Source organism: Emydura macquarii, unplaced genomic scaffold, assembly GCF_026122565.2.
Source record: "Emydura macquarii macquarii isolate MOO-44397 ecotype Brisbane River unplaced genomic scaffold, CSIRO-AGI_Emac_v2 contig_2681, whole genome shotgun sequence".
NCBI classification, from domain to species: domain Eukaryota; kingdom Metazoa; phylum Chordata; order Testudines; family Chelidae; genus Emydura; species Emydura macquarii.
Genome location: NW_027132818.1, coordinates 2,719,041 through 2,746,898, shown reverse-complemented (window position 1 = coordinate 2,746,898; position 27,858 = coordinate 2,719,041). Strand labels below are relative to the sequence as shown.

Below are 27,858 nucleotides of genomic sequence, written 5' to 3'. Positions count from 1 at the left end.
ATCACAAATGACGTAGTATGGGTAAACACAGCAAGCAGAGGAAGAGAATGAAAAATTGCAGCCTCACTTAAAGTGAAGTGCACTTTTACTTCCTGTAGCATTCCAAGGGCCCAATTCTGCAAACACTTATGCATGTGCCTAAGCTTATGCACTGTGAGGAGGCGCACTAAAGTCAGTAGAACTACATACAGTGAATACAATTCGGCACATGCTTAGGTCTTTGCAGAATGGTGGCCCAAGGCAGCATATTGGGACTATGTCAGGGCAACCAACACAGATTCTCACTCTAATAAGCAGTAGACTTACCTGTGACTTTCAGAATATAAAGCAACATAGATTAACTTCATATAACTATTAATCAACTTCTTTACTATGTTCATCCCCACAACATAAAAATGGGACAGATCACTTGCTGTTCTCAACAAGATGGCTTCCAAAGCTTGAAAGATTAACAGCATCTGCAAAGTTCAGAGATATTTTAAAATAATATTGTTTCCATTACTTTTCTCAAATATCCCTATACAAGCAAATATAATTAAGAAAATTGGATCAGTTAACATAATAAATAATGAGCAACTGTGCAACAAGAGGAAACACTTCCAAGTGTGAAACTCAAGGTAACACTCTGATTCTCTTCCATATTAACACTGAAATAATATGCTTGGGCAAAGGCTCCCATATTATATTCTATGGATCACTACTGATCAACAAAAAGGTGGCTGGTCACATGGTACCAACTCTTCTCCTTGTTTCTTGCTGCAAAAGTCATAAAATTCAGTGTTGATAAACGCAAGGCAAGACGAAGTACATCAGAGGGAACCATCTGAACTACTTATACATTTAAATATATTCTAGAGTAGCTGTAACCAGTAAAGATTAAGATCTAGGCCTCAATATGGAGAGCACAATTATAACATCTGCTTATAGTGCAGAAGCATTCAAAAAGGAAACAAGACATTAGGATGCACACATGGATGGAATGAGAAATAATATTCAAATATAATGCCATTATATTCAGGGCTCTAAAATTATACCTAGCCCCCCCCCCCCCCCCAATCCTGCACTGAGCCCCTCACAGTAAAACCCTACAAACACACACCACCCTACTGTAGCATCAGGACTTTACAAATTACAAAGTCTGTGTTTTATCAGCAGGTGGAAAAATATCTATACAACAAATAGTTGTCAGAGCATGACACAATGTATAAATAGTTTTGCTGTTATGTAGACAGAGAGGATAATTTAACAAAAAGACTGTTCATTGGAAGTTAAGAGGGACACTATCAACTTTAATCATATGTTGTAAACGAACATTTCTTTACCTAAATTACTAATATTGCCTTAGATTACTAGTGGTAAGAGAATTCTATAAATCCAGTTTATTGGTCACTATTTATACACTGTTTATGTTTTGCAGTTGTCTCAGCTCAGACAATCAGTTTTGCCTTATTGTTCTTAGTGCTGCAATAAGCTGGATATCAAACAATGCAAAGAAATTCTTATTTATCTAAAAGCAACTGTTTTTATTGTGTGTGTGTAAACATTTTTATTGGTTTTGGGTTTTATAAAAGTTTTTCTTAACAAAATTCAAAGACTCCAATATTTCAGAGCTTGACCTCAGTGAGACTATTCAGAATGCATTAGGTTTAGTATATGCGAGAGTCTTTGCAGGATACCTTTAAATTTTATACCAAACTTAAAAGGACACTGCCAACTTAACAACCTATTTTTCTGCCCCTCAGATCTCCAAATAAATTATTTTATTCTGTGTTTACAATGAAATTATTTGTAGCATAAATTAAGTGTTCTATTCACTACACACTCTGCTGTCCATTACAAATGCAATGCATGCGGAAAACTTACTTCACTTTCAGGTCTTCTTTCACCATCCAAAAGTCTGAAAAGTTCAGCACACTCCACAGAAATTTTTATATATCCCTCCACCACATCATATAGTTCAGTAGATGGTAATGTCTTAGCTATGGAAATGAAATCTTCTAACCCTGAAAAAAACAAGCATTTACATCTGTAATCAAAAGCATTCTTTCCAAATGACAGCTATAACCTTTATTCCAGCCTCACAAACTCTGCATGCTGCATTATAAGTTGTCAGGATTCATGGGAGAAGTGTCTGGTATCGAGTATATGACACCGAGTGTAGGAAGAAACTTAAACCAATATCATCTACTTGTTAGCGTTTTCTTTCCTGCTGTATATTCATCTAAGTGCTAGGAATATTATTGCCAATCCAAGGAACATCCACTAATATAAAATGGGAAAGTTACAAATGGACAGTGCAATCAAATATACTCCACTGCAGTGGTTCTCAACCAGTGGTACGTGTACCCTTGGGGGTACTCAGAGGTCTTTCAGGGGGGTCCATCAACTCATCTAGATCAGTGTTTCTCAACTTCGGGGTTGCAGCCCCAGGTGGGGTCAAAGGATGGATTTAGGGGGTCGCAAGTGCAGAGCCAGCATTAGGGGATGGCAAGCAGAGCAACTGCCCGGGGCCCCACACCACAGTGGGCCCCACAAAGCTAAGTTACATGCTTCAGCCCTGCTGCCAGGAGCTCAGGCTTCAGACACAGCTCACCAGTAAAAAATAGGCTCAAGTATCACACTGAAATTTAAGTACAATATTTATATTCTAATCAATGTATTTTAAATGAGAAAGTAAGCAATTTTTCAGTAATAGAGTGCTGTGACACTTTTGTATTTTATGTCTGATTTTGTAAGCAAGTAGTTTTTAAGTGAGGTAAAACTCAGACAAATCAGACTCCTGATGGGTACAGTAGTCTGGAAAGATTGAGAACCTCTGCTCCACTGAAAAAATCCCCATGAAGGACTGAATTTGTCCAAGAATATTTCTACCCTAGACACTGAATTATTTCATAACATTTCAACCTCATTTCAACATGCAAAAATTGCAAATGGTTTTAGAGAGTAATATAGGTGCCTTTTTCTTTTTGCATAAGATACAGGGATACTTGCTAAAGAAAATACACAATGCACCCAACTACATCCAAGGCTGCTTAGTGAAAAAGAAATACACAGCGAGAGAAAATGCAAAATGTTTGTGAACGGTAACAGGGAGCACCCCACAGGACAAATGCAACAGTAATTCATTTATCACTGGGGCACCTGCACTAAATAGCTCATAGGTGTGAGTCTCTGTCCCAGCTCTCCAAGGATGGGACAAAACGGGTGATCAACTTGAACGCAACGGTAATGCACTAGGAGCAGTGTGTGTAGATACAGTAGGGATGCCTGGGAAATAATTCAGGGCACACGGGGCGAATGCAACAGGAACTCAGGGCCGGGAAACAACTTAAAGAGTGCAATTAGGCAGCGGTGTAATGGGAACAGCACGGCGGGGCGATGCCTAGTGCTAACTCAAGAACAGTGTGGCCGTGGGGGGAGATGCTCAGCGCCAGTTCCAAGGCAGCAGCCCGGGGGCTGATGCCCGGTGCCGATGCCGAGGTGGCAAAGCCCCTGCAGCAGCAGCAGGTCCCCCTCTCGCGAAGCACGTGTAAGCCGAGCCCAGCTCCCGCCCCAGCTCACCCTTGATCGAGGCCTCGGGGTCCCGCAGCAGAGCTTTGAAGTGGGTGCCTGTGAATTCCCCCTGCGCGCCGCGAGCTCGCTTCGGCTCCGCCGCCCCCCGGCCAGGCGTCGGGCTCTTGCGCTTGTGGGCTCCCATCGCGGCCTGACCGCCCCGCTCGGCCCCCCTGCTGCACGGCGAGCACAACATACACGCGGCGGCCTGCCTGACCCGGCCGGCGGCTTGTGAGCTCCCGGAAGCGGCCCGCGTCCGCCTCCCTGCTCGGTCCTCTGGAAACTGCAGCTCTGGCAGCACTAGCGGCCCGGGCCCCGACCCTGGCCCATAGGCAGCTTCTCGGCGCTGGCTGAAGCCCTGCGCGTTGTCCCTCAGCCCCTGGGAGATTGGGAGGAAGCGCGCGCCCCTGCCCTGCCCTGCCCTGCCCAGACTCACAACTAACTTTGCGACATCCAGCCAGCCAGCCCCATTCCCCTGCAACACGCCCGGCCCAACCCCCCTCTAGCTATGAGACTTGTTCACACCCCAGCTCCCCATTCCACCCGCAGCTGAGCACATCTATCTACCTAGGCCTGGAGGAGGCAGGGAATTAGGCTGCAGCTTAGGCCATCTGTGTCTGCTCCACCAGCCTCACAGCAAGGGGAACCCTAATGTGTCCTCCTCTCCTCTCCCCTTGCTGGGAGCAGCTCTCATTGACAGGCATGATGTTAAAACACCAGTGGACTGGCCTCCCTAAGGCTCCCACCATTGCTGACACCAGTGTAAGCAATTGCAGGAAGTTTTAGAAAAGGTTCCCCAGAAGCAGGCACAGCCTCTGAGACGAGGGAAATTCCCTACAGATCCTTCCTGCTCTCTGGGTATTGGCTAATCAAAAAAAAAAAAAAAAAAAAAAAAATATCAGTGGAATTCAGTGGGTGTCTGTTTGTTTCATTCTTTTTTAGTGAGATGTGCTGGGTCATCCTTGTAGGAAAGGTTACTGCTAAGGCCCTAGTTGAATTTTAGAATGATTGTCACTAAATTGCAACTGAGTTATGGACAAGCCATGGAAAATTGTGGAAAAGTAATAATGGACCTTATTTGCTGTAATAAAGTCCATTTACTTACTTTTCTGTGATTTTCCACTGTCGGCCTCCAGGGGCTGAGCACAGGGGCCCAGGCTGACAGCTAACAGTGTCCACTGTCAGCCCCTCACACAGCAGGGAAATTGCACACAAAATTGCAGTGGAAGCCTAGTAGTGTGGAATCTGCAATTTCTGCAATATGGCAAGTTAAGTAGGCCTTAGTTATTGCAAAAGTGTGTGTCTGGTATTTCATAAGAGAGACATTTTGTACAGGCTGCTTTAACCTTGATCCCTAAAGGCAGGCCTTATACTACCACCCTTAGTCATGCCGAGTACTGCCTTATTCCTCAAGGAGACCCACTAATTTCAGCTGGAAAATTCAGCAGGAGTAAGGGTAACAGAACAAGGCCCTAAATCAGAGAGTTGGAACCTCTCTTACTCATAAGTACAACCATTAAAGAACTGAGGGGGGCATATTCCATCTGTCACTGTCCTGTAAATATCTGCCTATTTTAATAACCCTCATCACCGTAGCATGTGAGTCTCTAAAGAGACTGAAAGGATTTAGGCTGGGCCAGTTTTAGGGGCAGGCCTGGGGGGAGGGAGAGGGCGGTAATGGGCTCAGGATGCTGTTTTTGTTGTTAGCGACAAAAGGGAAAATAGAATGTTTGAAGTAAAATGTTTCAGGTATTCTGTATGTGTAAGGATAAGATCATGTCACGAACCTCCATGACATTTTCCGCCTCAGCCTCCAGGCAGCGGGCTGGAGCTATCAGCTACTGCGGGCAGCAGGGGACCCTGCAACTCTCAGCCATGACAGGTGGACCAAGAGCCCCCAGTCACTGCGAGCAGACCCCAGAGCCCCAAGCCACTGCAGGTGGTAGCCCACGCAGCTCCTAGCCACCGCCCCCACAGCTTCCAGCCACGGTGGGTGGCCCCACAGCTCTCAGCTAGAGCAGGCAGCGGGGAGACCCTGCAGCCTCAAGCCACCAGAGGCAGATCCCAGAGCCACCAGCCGCCTAGGCTGCAAAGTCAATAAAAAATAAGGTATTCAAAAGTTTAACAAAATACCTTTGACTAAAAAGGTTTTAAAATAAAAGAACATCGGATACGGGTAAAGAGTAAAACAAGAAAAGTACTTTTTATTTCTTTAACAGGTTTGCAAAGCTGGGCACAACTCCAGAAAAATATCTGAAAGGAGCGCGCCCCTCCTTTATTATTCAGCAGTATATATTTCCTATCCCGGCCGAAAGAATCCCTCCCTTCGTTCCCCATTGGCTGGGTACTAAAAGGTTTACACCTTTCCCGACCGCCTACTACATACATGGTTTTTTTATACAAACATCATTCCATGTTCATGCTAATGAACCAATTTTCTATGCAGGGTGTGCGATAATATTCTAACACCTCATTACGCATGCGTCTTTAGGGTGCCTTTTTGACCTTTTCTAACAGGATTGTTTAATTAGGGGTTTTTTTCTCCCAACTACTGGGCCCGTTAATTAGCTAAGTTGGCACATAACCTTAGCAAAAGCAGGAAGGGGGTGACCTTAGTTTCTTCATCTTATGGTTTGCCCTTTATCTGTATCCAGGCACTTGATGTCTGCTTGGCCTTCAACTTCTTCTTTATCTATTAGCCCCCCTTTCTTTTCTTTCTTACACATTTCTTAGGCTTGAAGCTGATTAAATAACTTTCTAAATATATGCATATAGCAAAAATATTACTTTTCTATACCTACAACTATTTTATTTCTTTTAGACTTTTAACTCTTTCAGTCCTCCCTTTTTCTTTTTATCCTAAAATAAAATATGTTGTTCAATTTTTGAATTTACTGATCATTTGCTCCAGTTCTTCATCAATTTCATTTGAAAATACCACTGGGGTGGTGGGTTTTATTGACATTACCAGCAAATCAGTGGTGTCACAATTTTTAATGGTGGGAGTAGTTACCAAAGTCATTCCTTTTACACTTGATATCACCAATCTTTGTATGAGAGGTATCAAGCAAGGAATAAATAACAATCCCCCCAAAGCCAAAATTATTACAAAGAGTTTTTTTTTTTTTTTTTTTTTTTTTTTTCCAGTCCCCAAAAATGGATCTAAACCAACCTCCCTCTTCAAACGCCCCAGTCCATTTTTGCACTGAGACATGAGCAAGTTTGACCATTCTATTTGTAATTTCCTCAATTGCTTTTCCTTGATCATCAATTTGAATGCAGCAGTTGGTCAGATTAAACTTCCCACATACTCCTCCTTCTTGGGCCAACAAATAGTCTAATGCTAGGCGATTTTGATAAATTGCTGTTCGCATCTGAGTGTTTTGTTTGGCCATTAAGTTTAAAGCAATAGCCGTGTCATTTGTTAATAATTCTATTACAGCTTGTAATCGAATGAGCCTGTTTAACAAATATATTGGGGTTCTATATCCATACATACCATCCTCGGCCCAAGTGGCAGGTCCATAATATTGGATGATTCGACTTGGAGGCCACTCATCATCTTTCCAATCTCCTATCTTAATGTTTGCAGTACTTATGAGAGCCCCTTTTTTTTTTTTTCGTGAATTGAGATCCCCATATACTGGAACACCCAAACGGTTACCCGTTTCTATGGGTAACAAGAAAAAACTTGGTTTTATATATCCTAATGCACAGGACCCTTTCCATTTTGGGGGTAACTTTGCATAAGCAAAAGTTCCACATAACCAATACATGTTTTTCGGGGCCTCCCAAGGAGAAGTGGTTTGAGTACCTAACTGAGAGATCCATTTCTCAAACTTAGTCCCAGTGAGATTAATCTGCTGTCTTAGCCCATTTGACCACCATTCAGTGCTACGGATGGTTTCATTATACTGATAGGCAGATTCACATCTTAAGTGTCCTACATTTTCTGTAAAAGTTTCCCCCTCTCTAGACCAACAGAGTCTTGCCACTAAATTAGTGGACAATACCCATTTTCCCTCCATTCTGGTAGTCCAAGTTACATTGGCTATAGAATAATTTATTTCTTTAGCTTCCCAAGGCCATTGCTTTCCCATATTGGTTCCTCCACATACATAACAATTTTGAACCCCTAAGGTTTGTGCCACTTTTTCAGCAAGATTTACAAACATATTTTTAACTACTATTGGGATTGGGATGTCTTTTTCCATTTCCCTATAGTAGGAATGAAAAACAGATCTGACTTCTGTTTCAGGCAGGGTTTGAGCAGTTATATGTATACGAAATGTATTCCCCATAGTCACTATCCCTGAGGTCTGCAACCCAGGGTTTAAAATCCGCATTCCAATAGAATAAGAGTGGGGAAATGTTGTTTCTGTGTCAACCTTAATTCGTAGTTCCATGGGGTTACAGCTGCCACTTTGGCAGGTTGGCAATCCTCTTTTTCTATGTATGGTTACTTTTGCACTGGGAGACTGGTTCTGCCAAGTAGCAGAGGTAATAGACTGTTCATCCCAACAACGGGTTTCACTTAAGCACAGAACTTTGTGATATGACCCATATTGTCGCTCCTTCTCGAGTGAGCCACAATTTTGAAGTGCTTTACACATGTCAAACTGTAAAAGAACCACTTTTGTCGTGTCTAGGGTTGTTGTATTTTGGACTATTTGTTTGTTATCAGGTGACCTCCATAATGTTGCCGTATATTCCATTCTAGGTGTGGTCTTTGGGTTAAAACATTTCTTTTCTTTTTCACAATAGGAATATGTGGCACCATTATTTGTGCAGCTAGTTATTATTCCTGTACATGAATAGAATGTGTGATAGATAAGTGTGTGACTTATTTGTGCTCCTTGCCTGGTGATGACAATGCATGATTCACAATTCTGATTTCTCTGAGTCTGATTCCTCCCACTCACCCCATTCAGCAGGGTCAAAAGGAGGATCCACTTTAACACTGGCCAGGTCCACCTTCCGTGTACCCTGACAATTGCCATAGACATAGTGGCAGGGGCTATGTATGGCCCCACACTCATAACAATGAGAACAACAACAGCATCCACACAGGCAGTCACAGAATTTACACATGAGGCTTTTTCTTTTGCAAAATTAGTTTCAGATCTCCCTTTGGTTTGGCAGTCCACTTTTCTTCAGGCTCCTCAGGTGCTGGAACACTTTTAACTCTGGTGTGGTGAGTCCACCCTCTCTCAGCTGTCCGGATGGAGCTTTCGGTGGTTAGTAATACTAGATAAGGCCCCTCCCAAGCTGGTTTCAGGGACTCTTCCTTCCACACCTTCACCAATACCCACTGTCCGGGTGCGAGTTTATGGACTGGAAATTCCAAGGGAGGAGTTTGTGGTATCAAGGCTTCCTGTCGGAGAGAAGACAACTGCGACAGTATCTGTATAACAAAACTTTTTGCAGCCTGGTCTTTGATTAACTGAGTTCCTTTACCTTTTAAAAATTTATACATAGGCATTCCATATAACAACTCAAAAGGAGACAGCCCAATGTCCTGCCTGGGTGCTGTCCTGAGTCTCAGTAAGGCCAAGGGAAGGACCTTAGTCCATGGTAAATGGGTTTCCAAAATCAGTTTCTTTAGAGCAATTTTAAGTTTTCTGTTTGCTCTTTCAACTTTCCTGAACTCTGGGGATGCCATGGAGTATGTAATTTCCATTCTATTCCCAGAGCTTGACTCACTCTCTGGAGTACTTGGCCAGTGAAATGTGTTCCACAGTCACTGTCCACTGCTTGGACCATTCCAAAACGGGGTATTATTTGTTCCAACAAAATTTTAGACACCGTTCCTGCCGTTGCAGACACGGTAGGGTAGGCCTTGATCCACCCCGTTAGGTGATTTACCAATACCAAGCAATACTTCATCTTTCCTGACCAGGGAAATTCTGTAAAATCCACTTGAACAAATTGAAACGGTCTCACTGCCAATTCCCTTCCACCCACAGTGTTCATTATTTTTCGAGACTGATTTACTTTTGGCAGGGTATACATCCCATTACTATATGCTTAGCAATGGCATAAATTCCAATAGTGCAATATCTATTTAAATGGGCTTGCACCATTCCTTTTATCCCCCAATAACTTCCCTCATGTAAATAGGACAACACTTCTCTAGCTAGTCCTTTAGTTAGCCATACTGATTTACTTTTTTCTTTGATCAATTGCATCAGTTTTACTTCCACCCATCCTTGGACTTCTTTAATGGTTAATCCCAGGGATCCAATTAAATCCCTGCCCAACAAATTTACATTTCCTTTTATATACACAAAGTCACACCAAACCTTAGGGCCTCCTTCCTCTTTTATTTGCACTAAAATAGGTTCACAAATTGGGGATTGTATTACATGTCCTCCAATTCCTTGTGCTTGTATAGTTCCCTTTCCAATTTTCACTCCCTGAGGTAAATAATTTAAAGTAGACCACGTAGCCCCAGAATCAACCAAAAAATCCACCTCTTCTCCATACGGACCAACCTTCAGAGTTATCAAGGGTTCCTGGAAAGCTGGTCCAAAAAACAAAAACCCTGACTTTATAGAATCATAGAATATTAGAGTTGGAAGGGACCTCAGGAGGTCACCTAGTCCAACCCCCTGCTCAAAGCAGGACTAACCTCAGCTATATCATCCCAACCAGGGCTTTGTCAAGCCTAAAAACCTCTAAGGATGGAGATTCCACCACCTTCCTAGGTAACCCATTCCAATGCTTCACCACCCTCCTAGTAAAAAAAAAACTTTTTCCTAATGTCCAACCTAGACCTTACGCCCTGCAACTTGCGACACTTGCTCCTTGTTCTGTCATCTGCCACCACCGAGAACAGCCTAGCCCCATCCTCCCTGGAACCCCCTTCCAGGTAGTTAAAAACCGCTATCAAATCCCCCCTCACTCTTCTCTTTTGCAGACTAAACAAGCCCAGTTCCCTCAGCCTCTCCTCATAAGTCCTGTGCTCCAGCCCCCTAATCATTTTGATAGCCCTCCGCTGCACTCTCTCCAAATTGTCCACATCCTTTTTGTAGTGGGGGGCCCAAAACTGGACACAATACTCTAAATGCGGCCTCACCAATGCCAAATAGAGGGGAATAATCACTTCCCGTGACCTGCTGGCAATGCCCCTCCTAATGCAGCCCAATATGCCATTAGCCTTCTTGACAACCAGGGCACACTGCTGACTTATAGCCACCGTTACCCGCAGGTCCTCTTTTGCAGAGCTGCTGCCCAGCTCGTCGGTTCCCAGTCTATAGCTGTGCTTCCCTATTCTTCAAACAGCATCAGGTTTCCTATTTCTTCCTCCCCCTTTTGTTTTGGACATTCCCTTTTCCAGTGTCCTTCCTCCTTGCACCAGGCACATTGATTTGGTCCAAGCCTGAACCTGTCCCGGTTAACTACCTGACCTCTCCCTCTTCCTCGGCTCTTATACCCCCCTTCACCTCTTTCTCTTATCCCTCTTCCTTTCATTGGCTGCCTAACCTTTTGAATGATTTGAACCATTAACTTAGCCTTTTGCTTTTGCTTATACTTTCCTCATCCCTTTTGACATATCCTTTCCGAGCCTTCCTTACTTCGTCCAATTTCCGTTTCAATCCTTTATTTATTTATTTATTTATCTATTTATCTATTTATTTACAATTCCACCTTACTTCCAATATCCACCACCCCTTCATACTCTGATTTAAACTAAATAATTTATATTTAAGTCACTTTAGTCAGGTTTATTTACAGACCATTCCTTTAGGAGAAGGGCCCTTTCTCCCTCAGAATGGCTGCAATGAAACCAAGAATTTACTTTTACTCTTTTTTTTTTTTTTTTTTTTTTTTTCAATTTTACAACTTTTAACTGTTTTATTTCCTCCAGCTTCTATAGGGTTAATCTTTTACTTCTTTTCCGCTTTTGCTTACAATTTTTGGCAGCAGGCTTATTTTGTCCTACACAGGTATTTATTTTCAAAACATTAAGTTTGGGTCTTTGTTTTATATCTGAGAGATTTTTAATAAACCCCTTATTTCCTCTGTACTGAGAGGAGTACACTTATGAACATGCTGAGCTTTTTCTTTCGTCTGACCAGACCACCGCATCAAACTGTCTTTTACACATACCCGTCCATTTATCTTTTACCATAGGTTCCTGAACCTTTACTTTGTCACCCGGCTTCCCAAACTCATTTAAATGTGACAACTATAGTGGTGCAGCCTATTTTTAAGGCTGCAAGAATACTTTGTTAATTGCACAGTGGATTTCTAATGTGCTTTTGGCTGAGACAGCCACCAAGCCTGATTTTAAGTTTTACACTAGGGAGGCAGGCTCCTGCATTGTTGAAATTTACAAGCAGGGGATTTAACAGGCAAGCACTTTTGCTTGCGCTGCTGAAACTGACAAACAGGGATTTCAACAGCCCCCCCACAGACTTCTTGCATGTTGAAACTAACAAAGTTTCCTTGGGTGTGCACCCCCGATATTCACAACAACAATAGCATGCTTACTGTTATCCCCACACAATCTTACAAAGCAATAAATATTTTTCCAGGTTTCCTAACAGGAAAAATTGGGGTATCACAGAGAATTCAAGTAGGCACAATAATTTCTTGTTCAAGGAGAGATATAATCACAGGACGTATTCCTTTTGTATGCTGGATATTTCAGGATCCTGTCCTTGTTCAAGAAATACAGCCAAAACAGAATTTTCATTTTCATAAGGTAAACAACAAATTAATCCCATCTGGTAAACAATAAATAATACAATCAAATTTTACAGAATAAATCTTTCTCAAAGAAACAGATAGTGATTTAGACACCAGATGCGGCATTAATTGGTTTACATTCTTCCTTGATAAGGGAATAGAGAAAACTCCTAAACTTTTAAGGTGGATCTGCTGACTCCAGTGTCTGGGAAGTGTCTATAAAACATTTTACTGGTTTCCCATCAATAAGACAAGACACATAAAGACCTGATTAATCTATTAACAAAGAGGGTGCATTAATGAAGTTACTATTCCCCAGGCTGTCCTAATAATTTTCAATTTTTCTTTTTTTGGAGTCCTTTAGACTCCTTACCCAGGATTCATGCAATCTTTCTTTAGAGTTTTCACCCTGTCTGCATTTTATCTTTGGCCCCCCTTTCTCCTTTTGGCCATAAACCATGTTGTTCGAACCAAAATGCTTAAGGGCCCGATCCTTATTTTTTACAATTTCCCATTATGTTTACCCACTCCCTCCCCCTTTCTCAAAGGTTTTTAAGAGAAACGGAGAGAGAGAGAGAGAGGAGAGAGAAACAGAGAAAAAAAAAAAAAAAAAAAAATCTCCTCTCTCTCTCCTGAAATACTTAAGGAAGCACCTAATTACAAACAGTTTTCAGGATCCTTTTAACACACTTATTATACCACATAAGAGAAGTCTGACTGCCACTCAGTACTTTAGAGAAACCTGCCACTCAGTATTTCTCTCCCTTCCCATGGTAGAGGTCTCTTTAGGAGTCTTATTTTCGTATGTGTAAGTATCTATCACACGCTTCGACCGTCACCGACCAATCTCCTCGCGGAGGTATGGAACTGCGGTTCAGGTCTCCACACTCACTTCGTCCCCTTATGGACGTCTCACACAACACCTCCTTAGACCATCTACCCACTCGACCAACAAGGTAATACTCAAACGACAAACCCCTTTTTGTCTTTCTTACCTTGATCCGTGCACAGAGTTGCCTGGTCTTGGCGCGCTCCTTTTTCTTATGGCCCTCTACGGCCTTGTATCCTTTAGGCCCTCTACGGCCTTGTATCCTTTACAATTAGTCTTTACCCGACCCGGTTCTCATCGGATTCCTTCAGCCGTGGCAGAGGCGTCGTCCCCGAGATAAGCCTAGGACTGTTGAATTCAACAGGACGCGTCTTCCAAGACTATAGTCGGGTGACCGTCTCTGGAGGCTGGTTCGAATCCCGGACGAGCCCCAAAACTGTAAGAAATACCTTTGACTAAAAAGGTTTTAATAAAAGAACATCGGATACGGGTAAAGAGTAAAACAAGAAAAGTACTTTTTATTTCTTTAACAGGTTTGCAAAGCTGGGCACAACTCCAGAAAAATATCTGAAAGGAGCGCGCCCCTCCTTTATTATTCAACAGTATATATTTCCTATCCCGGCCGAAAGAATCCCTCCCTTCGTTCCCCATTGGCTGGGTACTAAAAGGTTTACACCTTTCCCGACCGCCTACTACATACATGGGTTTTTTACAAACATCATTCCATGTTCATGCTAATGAACCAATTTTCTATGCAGGGTGTGCGATAATATTCTAACACCTCATTACGCATGCGTCTTTAAGGTGCCTTTTTGACCTTTTTTAACTTGTTTAATTAGGGAACTCCCAACTACTGGGCCCGTTAATTAGCTAAGTTGGCACATAACCTTAGCAAAAGCAGGAAGGGGGTAGACCTTGGTTTCTTCATCTTGTGGTTTGCCCTTTATCTGTATCCAGGCACTTGATGTCTGTTGGCCTTCAAAACTTCTTCTTTATCTATTAACCCCCCTTTCTTTTCTTTCTCACAGCATTTCTTAGGCTTGAAGCTGATTAAATAACTTTCTAAATTAATATATGCATATAGCAAAAATATTACTTTTCTATACCTACAACTATTTTAAGAAGACAGTGGTGTTCTTAGAACTTGTCAAATGTGGGAAACATCATATTTAGGGTGACTAGATTTCTTCGTTTCCCAGAATCATACTGAAACCAGGGTTTTGTCTTGGTTTCAGAAGAGCATGGGACTATAGATTACCCCAGCATGAAGCAAAGCAGTCTGAAGGAATGAACTCGTAGCTGGGAGTCTGGAATAATAATTTTGCAAGATAAATGTAGAATTCTTATATTTTGTTTCTTTACAGAATAATTAAGTTAAACAATGTTAGCAGTACAAATTAGATTCTTCCAAACAATGCTTCCCCCCCAGGGTTATACACTATACAAGAGTATGTGGTAGCATGTCACTCTTCGCAAAAAAGACTTCTTCTGACTCATAAGTAAGTGCTTCACTTTTGTCTGAAGACAACTTTTGTTCAGGCTCTGTTCATACAACCTATTAGTAGGCACACTACATATATACACCAAATGTTACTTTAAGGGATATAAAAGCTACTGAGCACCTTAGAAAAATAGGAGATCATCCATTTTAATTTCTCCTCACCCTCCACTTTTTTTTTTGGAGAGGTTTGGGGGGTGCAAGGGCAGCATCTGACATTTCCAATGCTAGGTTACCACCCAAAGATGATTTTTGAACTGCTAGGGTTGGGAGCTTGGAAACTTTGCAGGGGAGAGAACAAAAGATCCAGGGAGCAATCAGCATATGTCCAGGATAAAGAAACATACAATATCTGATGGTAAAAAAATGTACTATTGTCTGTTATGAAGGAATACAGGTAAGGATGCACCCTTAAAACTTTGTTGCAATTTGCTGGAAGTGTTCTAGATTCAAATACTGCTGCTGATCATACTGACTAATATTGTCTCATTGTTTCCTTGTACTCCCCTATCTAACTGTCTGAATCAATCTGTTATCTCTTGTTTTATACTTAGGCTATAAACTCTTTGGGACAGGGATCACCTTTTTTATGTATTTGTACAGCACCTAACACAATGGAGTCCTGGCCCATGACTGTGGCTCCTGGACATTAAGGTAATATAATAAATAATAACATTAGTAAATTTAATGTTAATTTTTTAAAATAATCCAGATTCAGTCTGAACACAAAGGAACATCTTTACAGCTTGTGTCCTAGACATTTTATAAAAGCAAACACAGCGGCAGAACTACACAGTTTCCAGAATATAACTCTGCAAGGCCATAAGTGTTCATTGCTTAAAAATAGCCACCATACCACATTAAAAACTTGGGATACTGCACGCAACTTTAGAAACCCGTGTTAAAAGATATGATTTTACAATCCTGAAAAGTCTGTGAAGGATTATTTGGTTCATTCATACTGTGAATCAGTTAGGAATACCCCTTTCAACATTCCTTCTTCCACAGTTAATCTAAAAAATGGGCAGTGTGTACTTGGTAGTAATGCTCTTTATTACCTTTATTATTAAAGTATTCTATTAAGAATCTTAACACATGTAAACAACATATTGTCATGTACACAATAGTTATAGTTATAGTTCCTTCCACAGTACATCAGCAGGATTAAATATAATTAAAAGCAATAGATTACCCCCAAAAAAATACATCCAGGGGAGCCTTTTGCCATTTTGACACAAATTTTAATCTCTTTAATGGCAAACCTTTTTCCTTGAGATTTATTAAGATTGAAAAGGTTAAATTATCATGCGTGCATGGTGTTCAGAACACAAAATCACTTCAAAGGGAGGCTTTGTGAATTCCTACTATGGCTACAGTATGTTAGAATATAGAAATATAGACTATAGGCTTATTTATAAATAAGATTCAACTCACTCTTTGCTTCTCTACTCAGTTTCCCATCCCCCTGCAGACTTGATTATACATATATATATATGCTTCAGAAATACCTTAAGTAAAATGACAGTATTTATATTTCTTTGTTCCACATGGGTCCCAAGCTTGCTCCAGCTGAAGTTGATTGAAGTCCCATTGACTTCAGTGGTACAAGACTAAGATTTTTACTAAAGTAGTTGTAACCTTCTTCCAGTATTCTGGTTTTTAAGTGATGATTAAGAGCCTGATCTTGCAGTGCTGAAGTAGTCAAAACTCCGTTTAAGGCCCCAACCGTGCAAATGCTTAGGCTTGTGGTTAGCTCCAAACATGTCAGTAAATCCCACTAACTTCCAGTTCTTAAACTTTAGTATATATTTATTTGAAGGCTCTGTGGCTTAGTCAGTAGGAGTTATGACTGTCTAAGGACTACAGGAGTAGGCCCAAAGGGTTTATTATAGATGCTAGGATGCAATGTACAGAAACAACGTTATCCTTTAATTGAAACAATACAAAAAAATGTAAGAAAGAGCTTCCTATTTCTTAAGTCTTAAAGAAGGTGGAAATCATGAGAGTTTGGTACATGGGATAAGTAACATAATTCATGCTGATCTCCTTAGTAACTTAATATTTAGTAGAGATGTAGCCAAATGTTGCTTATCATGTTCAGTCTTAGACTTCGTGTGGACTACCTGTGTAAATGAAGTGAGCAAGGTTTATGATTCTATACAATGGTTGTCAAAGTATAGTACTGTTTGTTTATAGACTATAACTATGCAGCTTTGGCCTTTTTGTATAAGACATTTGTTCTTAGATAATTATTAACTTTCTAGTACTATGCATTTATTATTTTTGATCATACCACATGTAGGGATATATTTCTATTTCTCTCACATTGACATTCTCTCTCGGTTGCTCTCGCTTTTACTAAGCGAGCTTTTGTTATTGCTCTCCTATTTTACAGGAAGATCTGCTTCAATATATTGTAGATATAAACCATAGGGAGCTGAAACAGGGTTGGGATATATAGAAGACATGATATTACATTATGATTGTACCAAAAACAAAAATTAAGTTATATTTCTGTCCAAATTTTTTTTATATATATTTAAAAGTAACTAATTAGAACCAAAAGCCATTAATATTTTTTTATTTCTGTGCCAGTTGTGTCATCCTTAGACAATTCCAAACAAATAAATATTTGGTCGAGAAGAGGGTAATGTCAAAAGCTACTTCAGTGAAATTTAGTTTTAGGATGGAGATGGGTTAACTTCAACAGAAGACAGCCTGGCAACATTTTGAAAAATGGTTGTTGGGGAAGGTGGAATGAGAAGAGGAAAAAAGAAAAGAGGAGGAAAAAAGGAAAAGTTTGTGATGGGAAAAGAAAGGGAAATATGAAGGGGAATAAGAAATTGAAATATATTAGATCTATGTGTTTTTTTAAAAAGGAACTTAGAAAAACAAGCCTAAAGTGGCATCCTTCATTCCTCATGATTACCTTCATTCAAACTCTACTCTCATCATAGAATCATAGAATATTAGAGTTGGAATTGATAATATCACTAGAAACACACACACACACCCTCCAGAGATCTTGGGTGCCTCTCTTTCTGTTGTTTTTATAAAATATTTAGCAGTTTTATTCAGGATTCAAAGCAGCAGACCAGATATTACTCAAAGTTATATTGTTCAGTCCTTCAGCAAAACAGCTGGTGCTAATGCCCTCTTCTGGATGGCAACAACCTTAATCCAACCATAATGTTATAGTGTAAGTTAATTGAAAGTATATTTTCAAAAAAATATTTTTAATTAAAAAAAGCTTTAGTGGTATGTAATGTGGAAGATAAATAACATTATTTTAAGGTATTTTGGATGACACGAGAGACTCAACTTTACCTATAAGTTTACAATTGTCTTAGGAGGGCTCAAACCCCACATAATTACACTATCTCCCAAGAAAAGTTCATTTTATATCACAATTATAAACCCTTGCCACGAGATCACTGCACAATTTTACAACATTTCTGCTACTAAAAGTGACATTTTATAAAATATATTAGTCAAAATAGTTTTAATTCAGCTAATCTTTCCCCTGAGAAGCTGCTGCAGTCATTGACAAAGGGGGCAAGGCAGGTCCTGTTAACTGTCAGAGTGGTTTTCAACCCAGACCTCCTTTTCCTTTACCGTCCTCTTGTTCCTTCATCACTGTCTTTGTCCACTCACACCACACTATCCTCTTTTCACCACTCCCACCTGCTCTTTTGGGCATGGGCAGAGACTGGGGGGAGGGCATGTACGGGTGTGTTAAAGCTGACTTTTTTAAAAGTGCCCACTAATTTTGGATGCCCACCATCAGTCCCCTAGATGCAGATTTTCAGAGGTACTGAGCACCTACAATTCCCAGAGAGCTGTAGGTGCTCAGCACGTCTGAGGATCATGCCTGAGATGATTTTAGCCCTCCCCCTTAGAAATCATTTCTGAACACATTGGCCTTGACACAGGGCTTAAAAGTGCATAAGACCTTATGTGGACCCTGGAATTGGGGTAAATGTCACCCTTTGGGAGTGCCAGCCTGAGAGTACCACCTTAGTGTGTTTCCACTGCTTCCCCAATGCAGCCAGGCTGGGCCTTCTGATATTGACAAGGATTAGCAGCTGCAGCAATTTACGTAAAAATCAGTCTTTAGGTGTTTTAAATGGAGCAGCACTTTTCTAAATAGCTAAAAAAACCTACATTTTATAACATGACTTATGCAGGTTTATCTTCCTCGTTGTCACACTCGAGCCATATCAATATCAAGGGAACCAAGCTGGCTGTGGTGTCAGCAGCAGTGGACATGCATTAGTGTTAGGCCCAGGGTTTCAAGCCAGGACTCAGAATAGTTTGGGAATTGGGCTGCTTGCACAGAAAACACAAACTAGGGGGAAGACCAGGACAGGAGAGGAAAATGACAAGAGACCAGCAGGCAAATGAACAAACAGGGAAGAACAGGGAAAGGTATAAATTGAAGCAATTTGTAATTAATAGAATAAGACCCTCTGCTCACTGTCATCTTCAGCACAGTAGCTGGGTTACAAAGGAACAGGGGAAAAAGTAGCTTACCCGAGTACGGAAATCTCGCCACTTTTTTTAATGGTATAATATTAAATTGTCATTTAGCCTTAGCCACTTTGAATTTATAAACTGAGTATCTCCTCAAAATTAATCACTGAACCCTTGCAGTCCAGAGAGAGAGCATCCGTGCATGTACAAGCAATGACAAAATGTGTATCAACAGGTAAACTGATTTTCAAATGTGCGGGGTCCCCAGCAGCTCCTGTTGATGTCCTTCCAGAGCTAGTCTGCAAGGCAAATACTCTCCCTATATTCTGATCCCTCCTGAACACCTACTGGTACTATGACACAAGAAATGCCTCATAATGCCTGGACTGAAGAACATTTGGGGTTGATCTACATTATCAATGCTCTGAATTATCAAGAAATGGACAATCAAAGCTTTGACCTCTCTTTTTTTCTATGTTTTACCCCTTTCCTTCTTCCTTTTTGTTTTGTTTTGTTCTTTTAGATGGTAAGCTCTTTGGAACAGCGAATGTGCCTTTCTTTGTGTTTGTACAGTGCCTCGCATGCTGTGGGTGCAATCAGAAAAAAAAATCCAATTACAGGAGAGCTGCCTATGACATGGGAGTGGGGAGGTGAATTTTCTGCCCCCTACAATGAGGGAGCAAAGATGAAATTTAGAGGGAAACAAAAGAGAAGGTGGTTGGTTTAACTGACTGGTATGAATGCACATCCTGTTCTGTCTTTCTGCTCTCTTACAGAATGGGCATGTTCATTAGGAAGTTATGATTAGCTGGTCAAGAAGCTGACAAGGCAGGGAACTGCTTTAACCACAAAGCACAGAACTTGTTAGATCAGTGGCTTTCAACCTTTTTTTTCATTTGCGGATCCCTAAAAAATTTCAAATGGAGGTGCAGGCCCCTTTGGAAATCTTAAACGTAGTCTGCAGAGCCTCAGAGGTCCATGGACCATAGGTTATCTAACACAATGGTTTTCAACTTTGTTTTCTCTCACATCAGTCAGATCATTACTCCTGTGAAGGGGGGGGAGGATGGTAAGATTTTAAACACGCTGGGCCAACTCCCACTGAAGTCAATAAGATATTTTCTTGAGTAGAGCATTCAAGATTTGGCCTGTTGTTTTCAAAGTCAATCTACTGCAGACTTGAAGACCCTGTTAGATCCTATAGTCTTTAGCACTATCTGAAAAATAAAACTTGTAGCATTCAGAAAATAGCCACTGCTAAAATATACAGGAGAGAATTCTCTGTTACTGGTTACTGCTTTTATTCTTATTTCCATAGAAATGGAGGTTGAATCAGGAAAAATGGGGCAAGTTATTTTAAATAACCACCATATAGTAATTATTTTAAAGCACTTACTTTGTTTTAACTGGTCTGACATTGATTTGCATAGAAACCCAGCTGAGAATGGCAGCCCCTTTGTTAGAACTCTCTTGTAGATTTCATCTGTGTCAGAGTGCAAGAAAATAAAGTGTTTAAAAATGTCCTTAGAGGTAGGAAAATCTTGTGTTTTTCATTCTCGTAATTTTCTAAAATAACCAAACAGAGTTTTACTAAACATTTAAAAAACCTTACTTTTGCAGCTGAGAACAAGCATGAAAAGATTCAGCTCCAAGATAATTTTTTTGAGGGGAGAAGACTTGTATGCGCCTGAAAATAGGGACTTTAGAATTAAAATATCTCCAATTAATAAGTGTGGTGTCACTGTCAGGTGCTATAAATCTGTCTGGTTGTGAACTTTTTACTAATAGCCTAATATTTACTAACTGACTCAAGTTTCTTCTGTTATTCCACATTACTGGCTTCTTTTCTAACTGACAGCACTAATTTTATTTGCGTTTCCATACAGTAAACTGTGATATGAGTTTCAAATTGGCAGAGGTTCAGAGAAAATGAATAAAATGTAGATATAGTATGGTATGTTTTTTGCCTCACCACTTTGAGACTTCCAATAGTAACTTCAAGCAAACAGCAAGATTTGCACACTTCTGACATAGTGAAATTATTTCTGTTCTCCCCAGTGAAAAAGAGAGTAAACTGATCTGAGCATACAGAGTACCCAGCTCAGATGCTCACTTCTGTCCTCAGGAATAAATGGACTCAAGTGTGGCTGCTCCTAAGGAATCACTTAGGAGAGCAAAAGTTGATATCATTCCACTTGTTGGATGGATCTGGATTACTGCAGCATGGGTTTGGGAAGTGTGTAAATGAACACATAAACTGTGTTATCCCTCTGACTAGTGGGTTTTGTCAGCTGGCAAAAACTGCTTTCATAGGCATAGGGTTCACCAGAAGTGAAAGGAGAAAATACATTCTGTAAATATTACTTTCTAACTATCTATGTTAGGGTTTTATATTGCCACCCACTGCAGTATCTAAACTCCTTCTACATAAAATCAATAGCAATAATGAAGTCCTACTAAAAAGATTAGAGCTAAACACTAACAAACTATGGCCCTGATTCAGGAAAGACACTTAAATACACTTAACTTTAAGCATGAACTTAAGTCCCATTGACTTAAAGGTCCTTAAATGCTTTCCAAAATAGGGATGTTTTCCTGAACTGGGGCTTATATATTTATGTGTGTATCTCTCTGTCTATCCAGACAGATGGATAGGCAGATAGGTCCCACAACACATTTGGTGATGATATCACATGATAAACTGCACAGCCATATAACATGTGAAGTTATCATACACCTTTGACTACCTCACCTTGCCCTCTGCCCACTATCCATCTTCCCTGAGATTACTTACAATATTTCAAATCTCTTAGCAGCTTCAAACAGCTGCCATTTTAAAAAGCAACCTGCCAGAGTAGTGTTTTGTTCCCCCCTCAGACATGTGGATCTTCTCCCCAAAATGTCATCTGCCTGAGGGCTCGGGTGCACCAAACCACTGGTGGATTTAAGATCCTTTTATTCATAACCTTATAATGCTAGAAATGTGAGATTTATCTCATAGGAAAGGGAAGATTCCCAGCTTCCCAGCCCTGGAAGGTCTCTACGTATTAAACTATATAAATATGAAATGGTTAGATATAGAAAAGCCATTTTAGGTAATTTAGAGGTTTTTATGTCTCCTTCTGTGTCCTGTACATTGGACTCATGGTCACTAAAGCACCTGGCTCAACAGGCAGAGGAATAAAAATGGTACAGTACTTAAAACATCAGTGTCCACTGGTGCCTCGCCTGTATTATCACTTCCTTCATTGATACCACCAGCAGAGCTGAACCGGTGCTATCCACTGCAAAATTTTAGGAAAAACATCCCAGTGTAGACAAGGTTGTTGAGTCAGTCAGTCAGTCAATTGAGAGAAAGGCAAGGAATCAGGCAAATTCCAAAATGCACTAGGAGAACTGGTTCAGTTACAGATAGTTTCTTCAGCACCAACCACCATTAATGCCAGTTATGCAAAGCTAGCACTAATATATTTTATCTTATTTATGTGAATTCAGTAAAAATTAATGGAGTGCACACAACCTCAGGTAGGTTAATGTGAAATTTAATTTGCTTTTATCTGCCCAAGATCAGGGAAGCATGAATATAATGTATGTGGTAATCAACTGTTGTGCTCTGTGTGTGTGTGCGTGTGTGTGTCTGAGAGAGAGAGAGAGAGAGAGATTTGTCTGTCAGAGATGGACCTTGAGGTGTGGAAATTAGGATATGTATTCAGAGCCAAATAGAAACTCTAACAAAGTTCAAACTGGTCAGATATGATGTTCCAGTTTGGCCCACTTTAGAGATATGTCAGAACTGGGAAATTCAGTTCTAGAGCTGGTTTAAATTCCTGCCGAGATTGAGATGTTGGACTGAAATATGATCTGCAGCACTAGTTTGGTCCCATCTTCTATTACATACTCACCAATATCATCTAACAAATAAACTGTAGTCTGACTGTGTATACTAAGCTACAAACTGTTAAAAGCTCATGCCTTCTCACTTTCACGTTTATCTCTAAACACAACTCCAATGCAGGGAGTTGATTGCAGATGCTTCCTTGCCATATTTCCAATATTGCTTCTATTCTCCTTCATGATGGCAAGCCTTTAAGTGGCTGGGGGACTAGCGCCCTAGCTTAATTATTACGTAATTAGTCCCAATAATGTTAAAAGGAGATGCAGACATGCAAAGCCATTTTCAGCAACTCCATAGTGATGGGCTTAAAAGAACTGGAAAGAACATGTGAAGGCCGTACAGAACACTGAAAGGGCATGTTTTGGATCCTTTACTTTCCACTAGTTTTTTATTCTTGCAAAAGAGACTACAATCCCCATAATATTTTCTCAAGGGACATTTATAACTTGAATGGGACAAAATGGGGGGGGGGGGGGACTCTATCTGGACATGAAATGAAGCAATAAAATATTTGCTAAGAGAAGATGTGAGGATCTAAATTAGGAGAGAAATTAGGGGGAAAAGTTAATATTGATACACATTTTAATACTGTGTCTTAAAACAGATACACTTCAGTTGAACTCACATCCTGAATTTTGATCCTCAGAAGAAAACTAGATTGGTTGGATTTTCCTCAGAGACCCATACAACATGCTAAAAAGCAATAATCTGCTGGGTTAGACCAGTGGTTCTCAACAAGGGGCATGTATACTCCTGGGGGTATGCAGAGGTCTTTAGGGAGTACATCAATTCATCTAGATATTTGCCTAGTTTTAAAACAGGCTACATAAAAAGCACTAGCAAAGTCAGTGCAAACTGAAATTTCATACAGACAATGACTTGTTTTATACCGCTCTATATTACTATACATTGAAATGTAAATGCAATATTTTATAATTATATGTAAAAATGGGAAAGTAAGCAATTTTTCAGTAATAGTGTGCTGTGACACTTTAGTACTTTTAGGTCTGCTTTTGTAAGCAAGTAGTTTCGAAGTGAAGTGAAACTCGGGGTACACAAGACAAATCAGACTCCTGAAAGGCCTGTAGTAGTCTGGAGAGCCACTGGGTTAGACCAATAGACTTGGCAGCTTCTGCTTTGCTAATGATCCAGTCGAAAACTCTAAAGTCCAGAAGGAAGGAAAGTTTGGGTCTGACTTCAGGGGCAAGGTTCTGGGAAGGCTGGATTGATCTGGGTGAAGCCCCAAGGGGGAAATGTACCACCTGCGGTGAAGCGTGTGTGTGACTGAGGAGGCTCGGCTGTCAGACGACGGGGACGCCAGGTACTGGTATACCACACACACACACAAAGAGAGCCCTGAGTTCAGCGTGCGAGGAAGAAGGGATGTGTGTTAATCAGGAGGGGGGGCGGTGGAGCGAGGCAAAGGGGGGGAGGCACTTTGGGATTGACCCCCGCTGGCTCTCAGAGTGGCTTTGGAGGCCAGTGCCAGTAGCCGTGCCTTTGGGAAAGGCTCTTCCCTTCCCTCACACACCCGCACGCAGGCGAAGCACCGTGCCAGAGAACAGTAATTGCCGGGACTTCCTCTTGGGGGAAACGGCGCTGGGGCGCGGGCTCGGCCACGGCGGCTCCTCTGCTCTCGGGTCCCGCCTCCCCCGCCGGGGCTGTGGGCAGCGCGCTCGGGTCCCAGGAAGGACGGGCACTGGCTGGGGAGGATGCGCTGCCAGCTGGGGGCCGGATTCATCATGTGACTCTCCCGGGCCGCAAAGACACCTCCCCCCCCTCCCGCACCATGAGTGAACGGGATGCTGGGCAGCATCCAAGCCGGAGACAGGTAGAGCCAGGGCTGCTTCTCAATCTCCTGTACTGCGTGTTCCTAGTGGGGACCAAGGAAATCGGGGCTCTGACGGACTTCTCAGGTAAGGCAGCGTGGCCGTGCCCGGCTGTGGGCAGGCAGGACCCGCCGAGGGCTGGGAGGAGACGCGGACTCAGCAACAGGTGGGCACGCACTGGGGGTGGGGGGGATGTTAGCGGGCCGGCCTGCCCAGCAAGCGGGGTGCATGGCCAGGAGCAGGTGTGCTAGGACGGGCTCTTCAGTAAAGTGCGTGCCCCACACTGGCTTCTCAGCAGGATGCATACCCAGGATTAGGGTGCCCGGCTCTCAACGGGATATGGACACAGGGCTAGGGCAGGGAAAATGCCCAACAAGGGCTGGTCTTTCAGGGGTGTGGATAGGATTAAGGTGCATGTCCAGGAGTAGTTAATCAGGAGGGTGCATGCCCCATAAGGGCTCATAGTTAGGTAACTGTCTGGGAGGGGCTCATGGTGCATTTTGGAGTGGTTCCTCACCAGTGTGCATGCTGGGATTAGGGTGGGTGCTCTGGAATAAAGATATAATGATAGATTAAAAGACTGGGACATTTTACTTTGGCTAAATTGTCTGATTTGCATTTTCCATTTGAGCTATTCAAGTCATAAAGGATGACTTTGGAATCAGTGAAATTTCTAACTGTTACAGTTCCTTTGGAAATCACATTTAGAAGTTCAGTTTTAGCCTTTGGGCCTGCATTAGGCACAGATGTTAGCTGTACAAGCCCAAATTTAGACACAGGGCAAAGATTAGTCAAAGGGAGAACACTGGCTACCTCTCCACCCCAGATCAGATAGCATTACCCTGTAGCATTGAGTAAGATCATGCCCATCTTGACAGGCTGTTAGGCCTACTCCCAAAAGTTAAAAAGAGCATGATTCAGACCTCCTAGTGCTATAGAACTATTTACAGAGGAGGAGATAGGAAGAGGGAGTTAAGTGGTTCCAGGAAAGTGGCATGGGAAGCAGTATGGCAACTTTAAGCACCATCAATCTCTTTTCAAATAAAACTGTGAGAACACAATTTGGCCTGTGCTAGTGAACAAGGACCTGCGCCAAAGTTCACGGAAGTCAATAGAAAGACTCCCACTGACTTCCATGGACTTCGGATTGGGCTCTAAGTGATGTGATCATAAAAGGTCAGTTCAGAGACCAATGGACACACCAGTCCCCCATCAAAATGACATATGCCTGATAATGCAAGGGAACTATTTCATAATGCAAAATTTAAATAGCTTTGGAAATTGTACTGATGATGCCACTTATTTTCAGCAGAAAGAAGGGACAACATTTCTTTTCTATTGAAAATTACTATTTCTGTTACATGTCTTCTGTAACATGACATAAGACATTTCATTGTTATTATGAAAATACTTAGAAGATCAGTTGCTTGCCTTTGCAAATTTAATAATATGCTTAGTATTCCCCTCATACAGTTCTTGCAATCTTACCAAACTGCAAGCCAATGTTTGCCCCTATGGCAAAAAGCAAACCTCACAATTAAAAAGCAGAGTGTAACTTTCCAAAAGCTAATCAAGTGCACTGGGACAAATGTAATACATTATTAATGATATTAATACATTATTATTAAAAATTATTAGGAAAAAGTTTTTTACTAGGTGGGTGGTGAAGCACTGGAATAGGTTACCTAGGGAGGTGGTGGAATCTCCATCCTTAGAGGTTTTTAAGCTGAGGCTTGACAAAGCCCTGGCTGGATGATATAGCTGAGGTTAGTCCTGCTTTGAGCAGGGGGTTGGACTAGATGACCTCCTGAGGTCCCTTCCAACTCTAATATTCTATGATTCTACGATTAATATAGTTAATGTTAACACTGTTTAAAATGCTGGTGGATGGCTGTGCAGAGACTGGGCATGTTTATTTTCTCAAATGTAGGAAAAATAGTTTGTACTATTGTTTCAAATTGAATAAAAGCGAAAATCCTATTTCTCAATAAGCATACCTAAATTGTAGAGAACAAAAGTACAGATTTCGATAAATTGCATTACTACTCTTAGATTCCCTTCACATGTAAAAGTCTTTTAAATACTTGTTATCTTACTCATAGGTGTTTTGTGGCTTGACTCCCAGTTATTGGTAGTAGTACTGGAGTTACTAATGTAACTGTCTATAAGTAAGAAAAAAAGTAATGAAGTTCACATTTTCCATTTCTAATAGCAACTGAGTTCAAAAATATCCCTAGATCCTCTCACAAAAGACTATTTAAATTTGAAATAAAGTTATTTAGATAAGGAAATCCAAGATAAATCTCAAAAGTACTTATGTGTTCATAGAACTATCCAAATAAATGAAATGAACCAAGACAATTCCCCACCTAAACCCAGAATCCAGCATTAAAAATGTGCCCTAGAAACAACTATGTAAGTAAAATGTTGAAGAGACTCTTAAATTCCAACCTGTTGCCAGCAGGAACTAGTGAAATTTCTAGACCTTACAATCTGTTCACATTTCTTCTTAATGCAGGGATGTAATCTGTAGTGATCAAGAAAAAAAATCAAAATGTTACTGATCTCTTTAAGAAAAAAAATAAAGCTATCCAGAACAATCCAAGCAGGTATTTAACTACTTCCGAACTAGTGAAACTTACAACAGTAGTACAGGCCAAAAGCTGTCAGAAAATCCTCAAGAAGTAAGATGAAACCTTTAAATACCATCCTGAGTCTGCTTAAAACTAATATACCTGTTAAGGAGTTGCAGGCTATACAACAGCAAACACAAGCATTCTAAATTCTGAGATTCTAAAGTTGTTGACTTTCCTTATACTTTCTCTTCCTTCCTCAACAAAAGCACACGGTTGAATTTCATAAGCCTTGCTGAGTTTATGTGAAAACAAATCTGCCTCTTTTAAAGAGATAGTACACTATTGCCACAAAGACTGGTAATAAACAAAACATCCTCTCTCAGGGATACATTTTAAAAGAAGCTGTTCTGATTTACATCAGCTGAGGAGCTGGCTCTCATTGTTTTAAAGTCCACATGCATGTTCACTTTTTGGAGAAGGGACAATTCTAAAGTTGAATCTAACAGCAAAAT

The 27,858-nt window shown here is 41.1% G+C and overlaps 2 protein-coding genes across 5 annotated transcripts in view; one reads left to right on the top strand and one right to left on the bottom strand.

Annotated features, from left to right (window-relative positions):
* The window catches only part of URB1 (URB1 ribosome biogenesis homolog), an 85,012-nt gene extending 81,093 nt beyond the window's left edge, over nucleotides 1-3,919 (bottom strand). For both annotated transcript variants that reach the window (XR_010923152.1, XM_067565610.1), the window contains exons 1-3: nucleotides 3,562-3,919; nucleotides 1,864-2,003; nucleotides 307-458 (exon numbers count right to left, since the gene is read on the bottom strand). Coding sequence is in view for 1 of the 2 variants with exons in the window: in XM_067565610.1 (XP_067421711.1) it covers nucleotides 307-458; nucleotides 1,864-2,003; nucleotides 3,562-3,748 (479 nt within the window). In the remaining variant the exon portion in view is untranslated. The remainder of the gene's footprint in view (nucleotides 1-306; nucleotides 459-1,863; nucleotides 2,004-3,561) is intronic.
* A 20,642-nt stretch (nucleotides 3,920-24,561) lies between these two features.
* Nucleotides 24,562-27,858, top strand: part of EVA1C (eva-1 homolog C) — a 64,002-nt gene continuing 60,705 nt past the window's right edge. For 2 of the 3 annotated variants that reach the window (XM_067565650.1, XM_067565649.1), the window contains exon 1: nucleotides 24,562-24,857. In XM_067565650.1, coding sequence (XP_067421751.1) covers nucleotides 24,731-24,857 — 127 coding nt within the window. In that variant the 5' untranslated portion in view covers nucleotides 24,562-24,730. The remainder of the gene's footprint in view (nucleotides 24,858-27,858) is intronic. The other variant, XM_067565651.1, reaches the window with a different exon arrangement.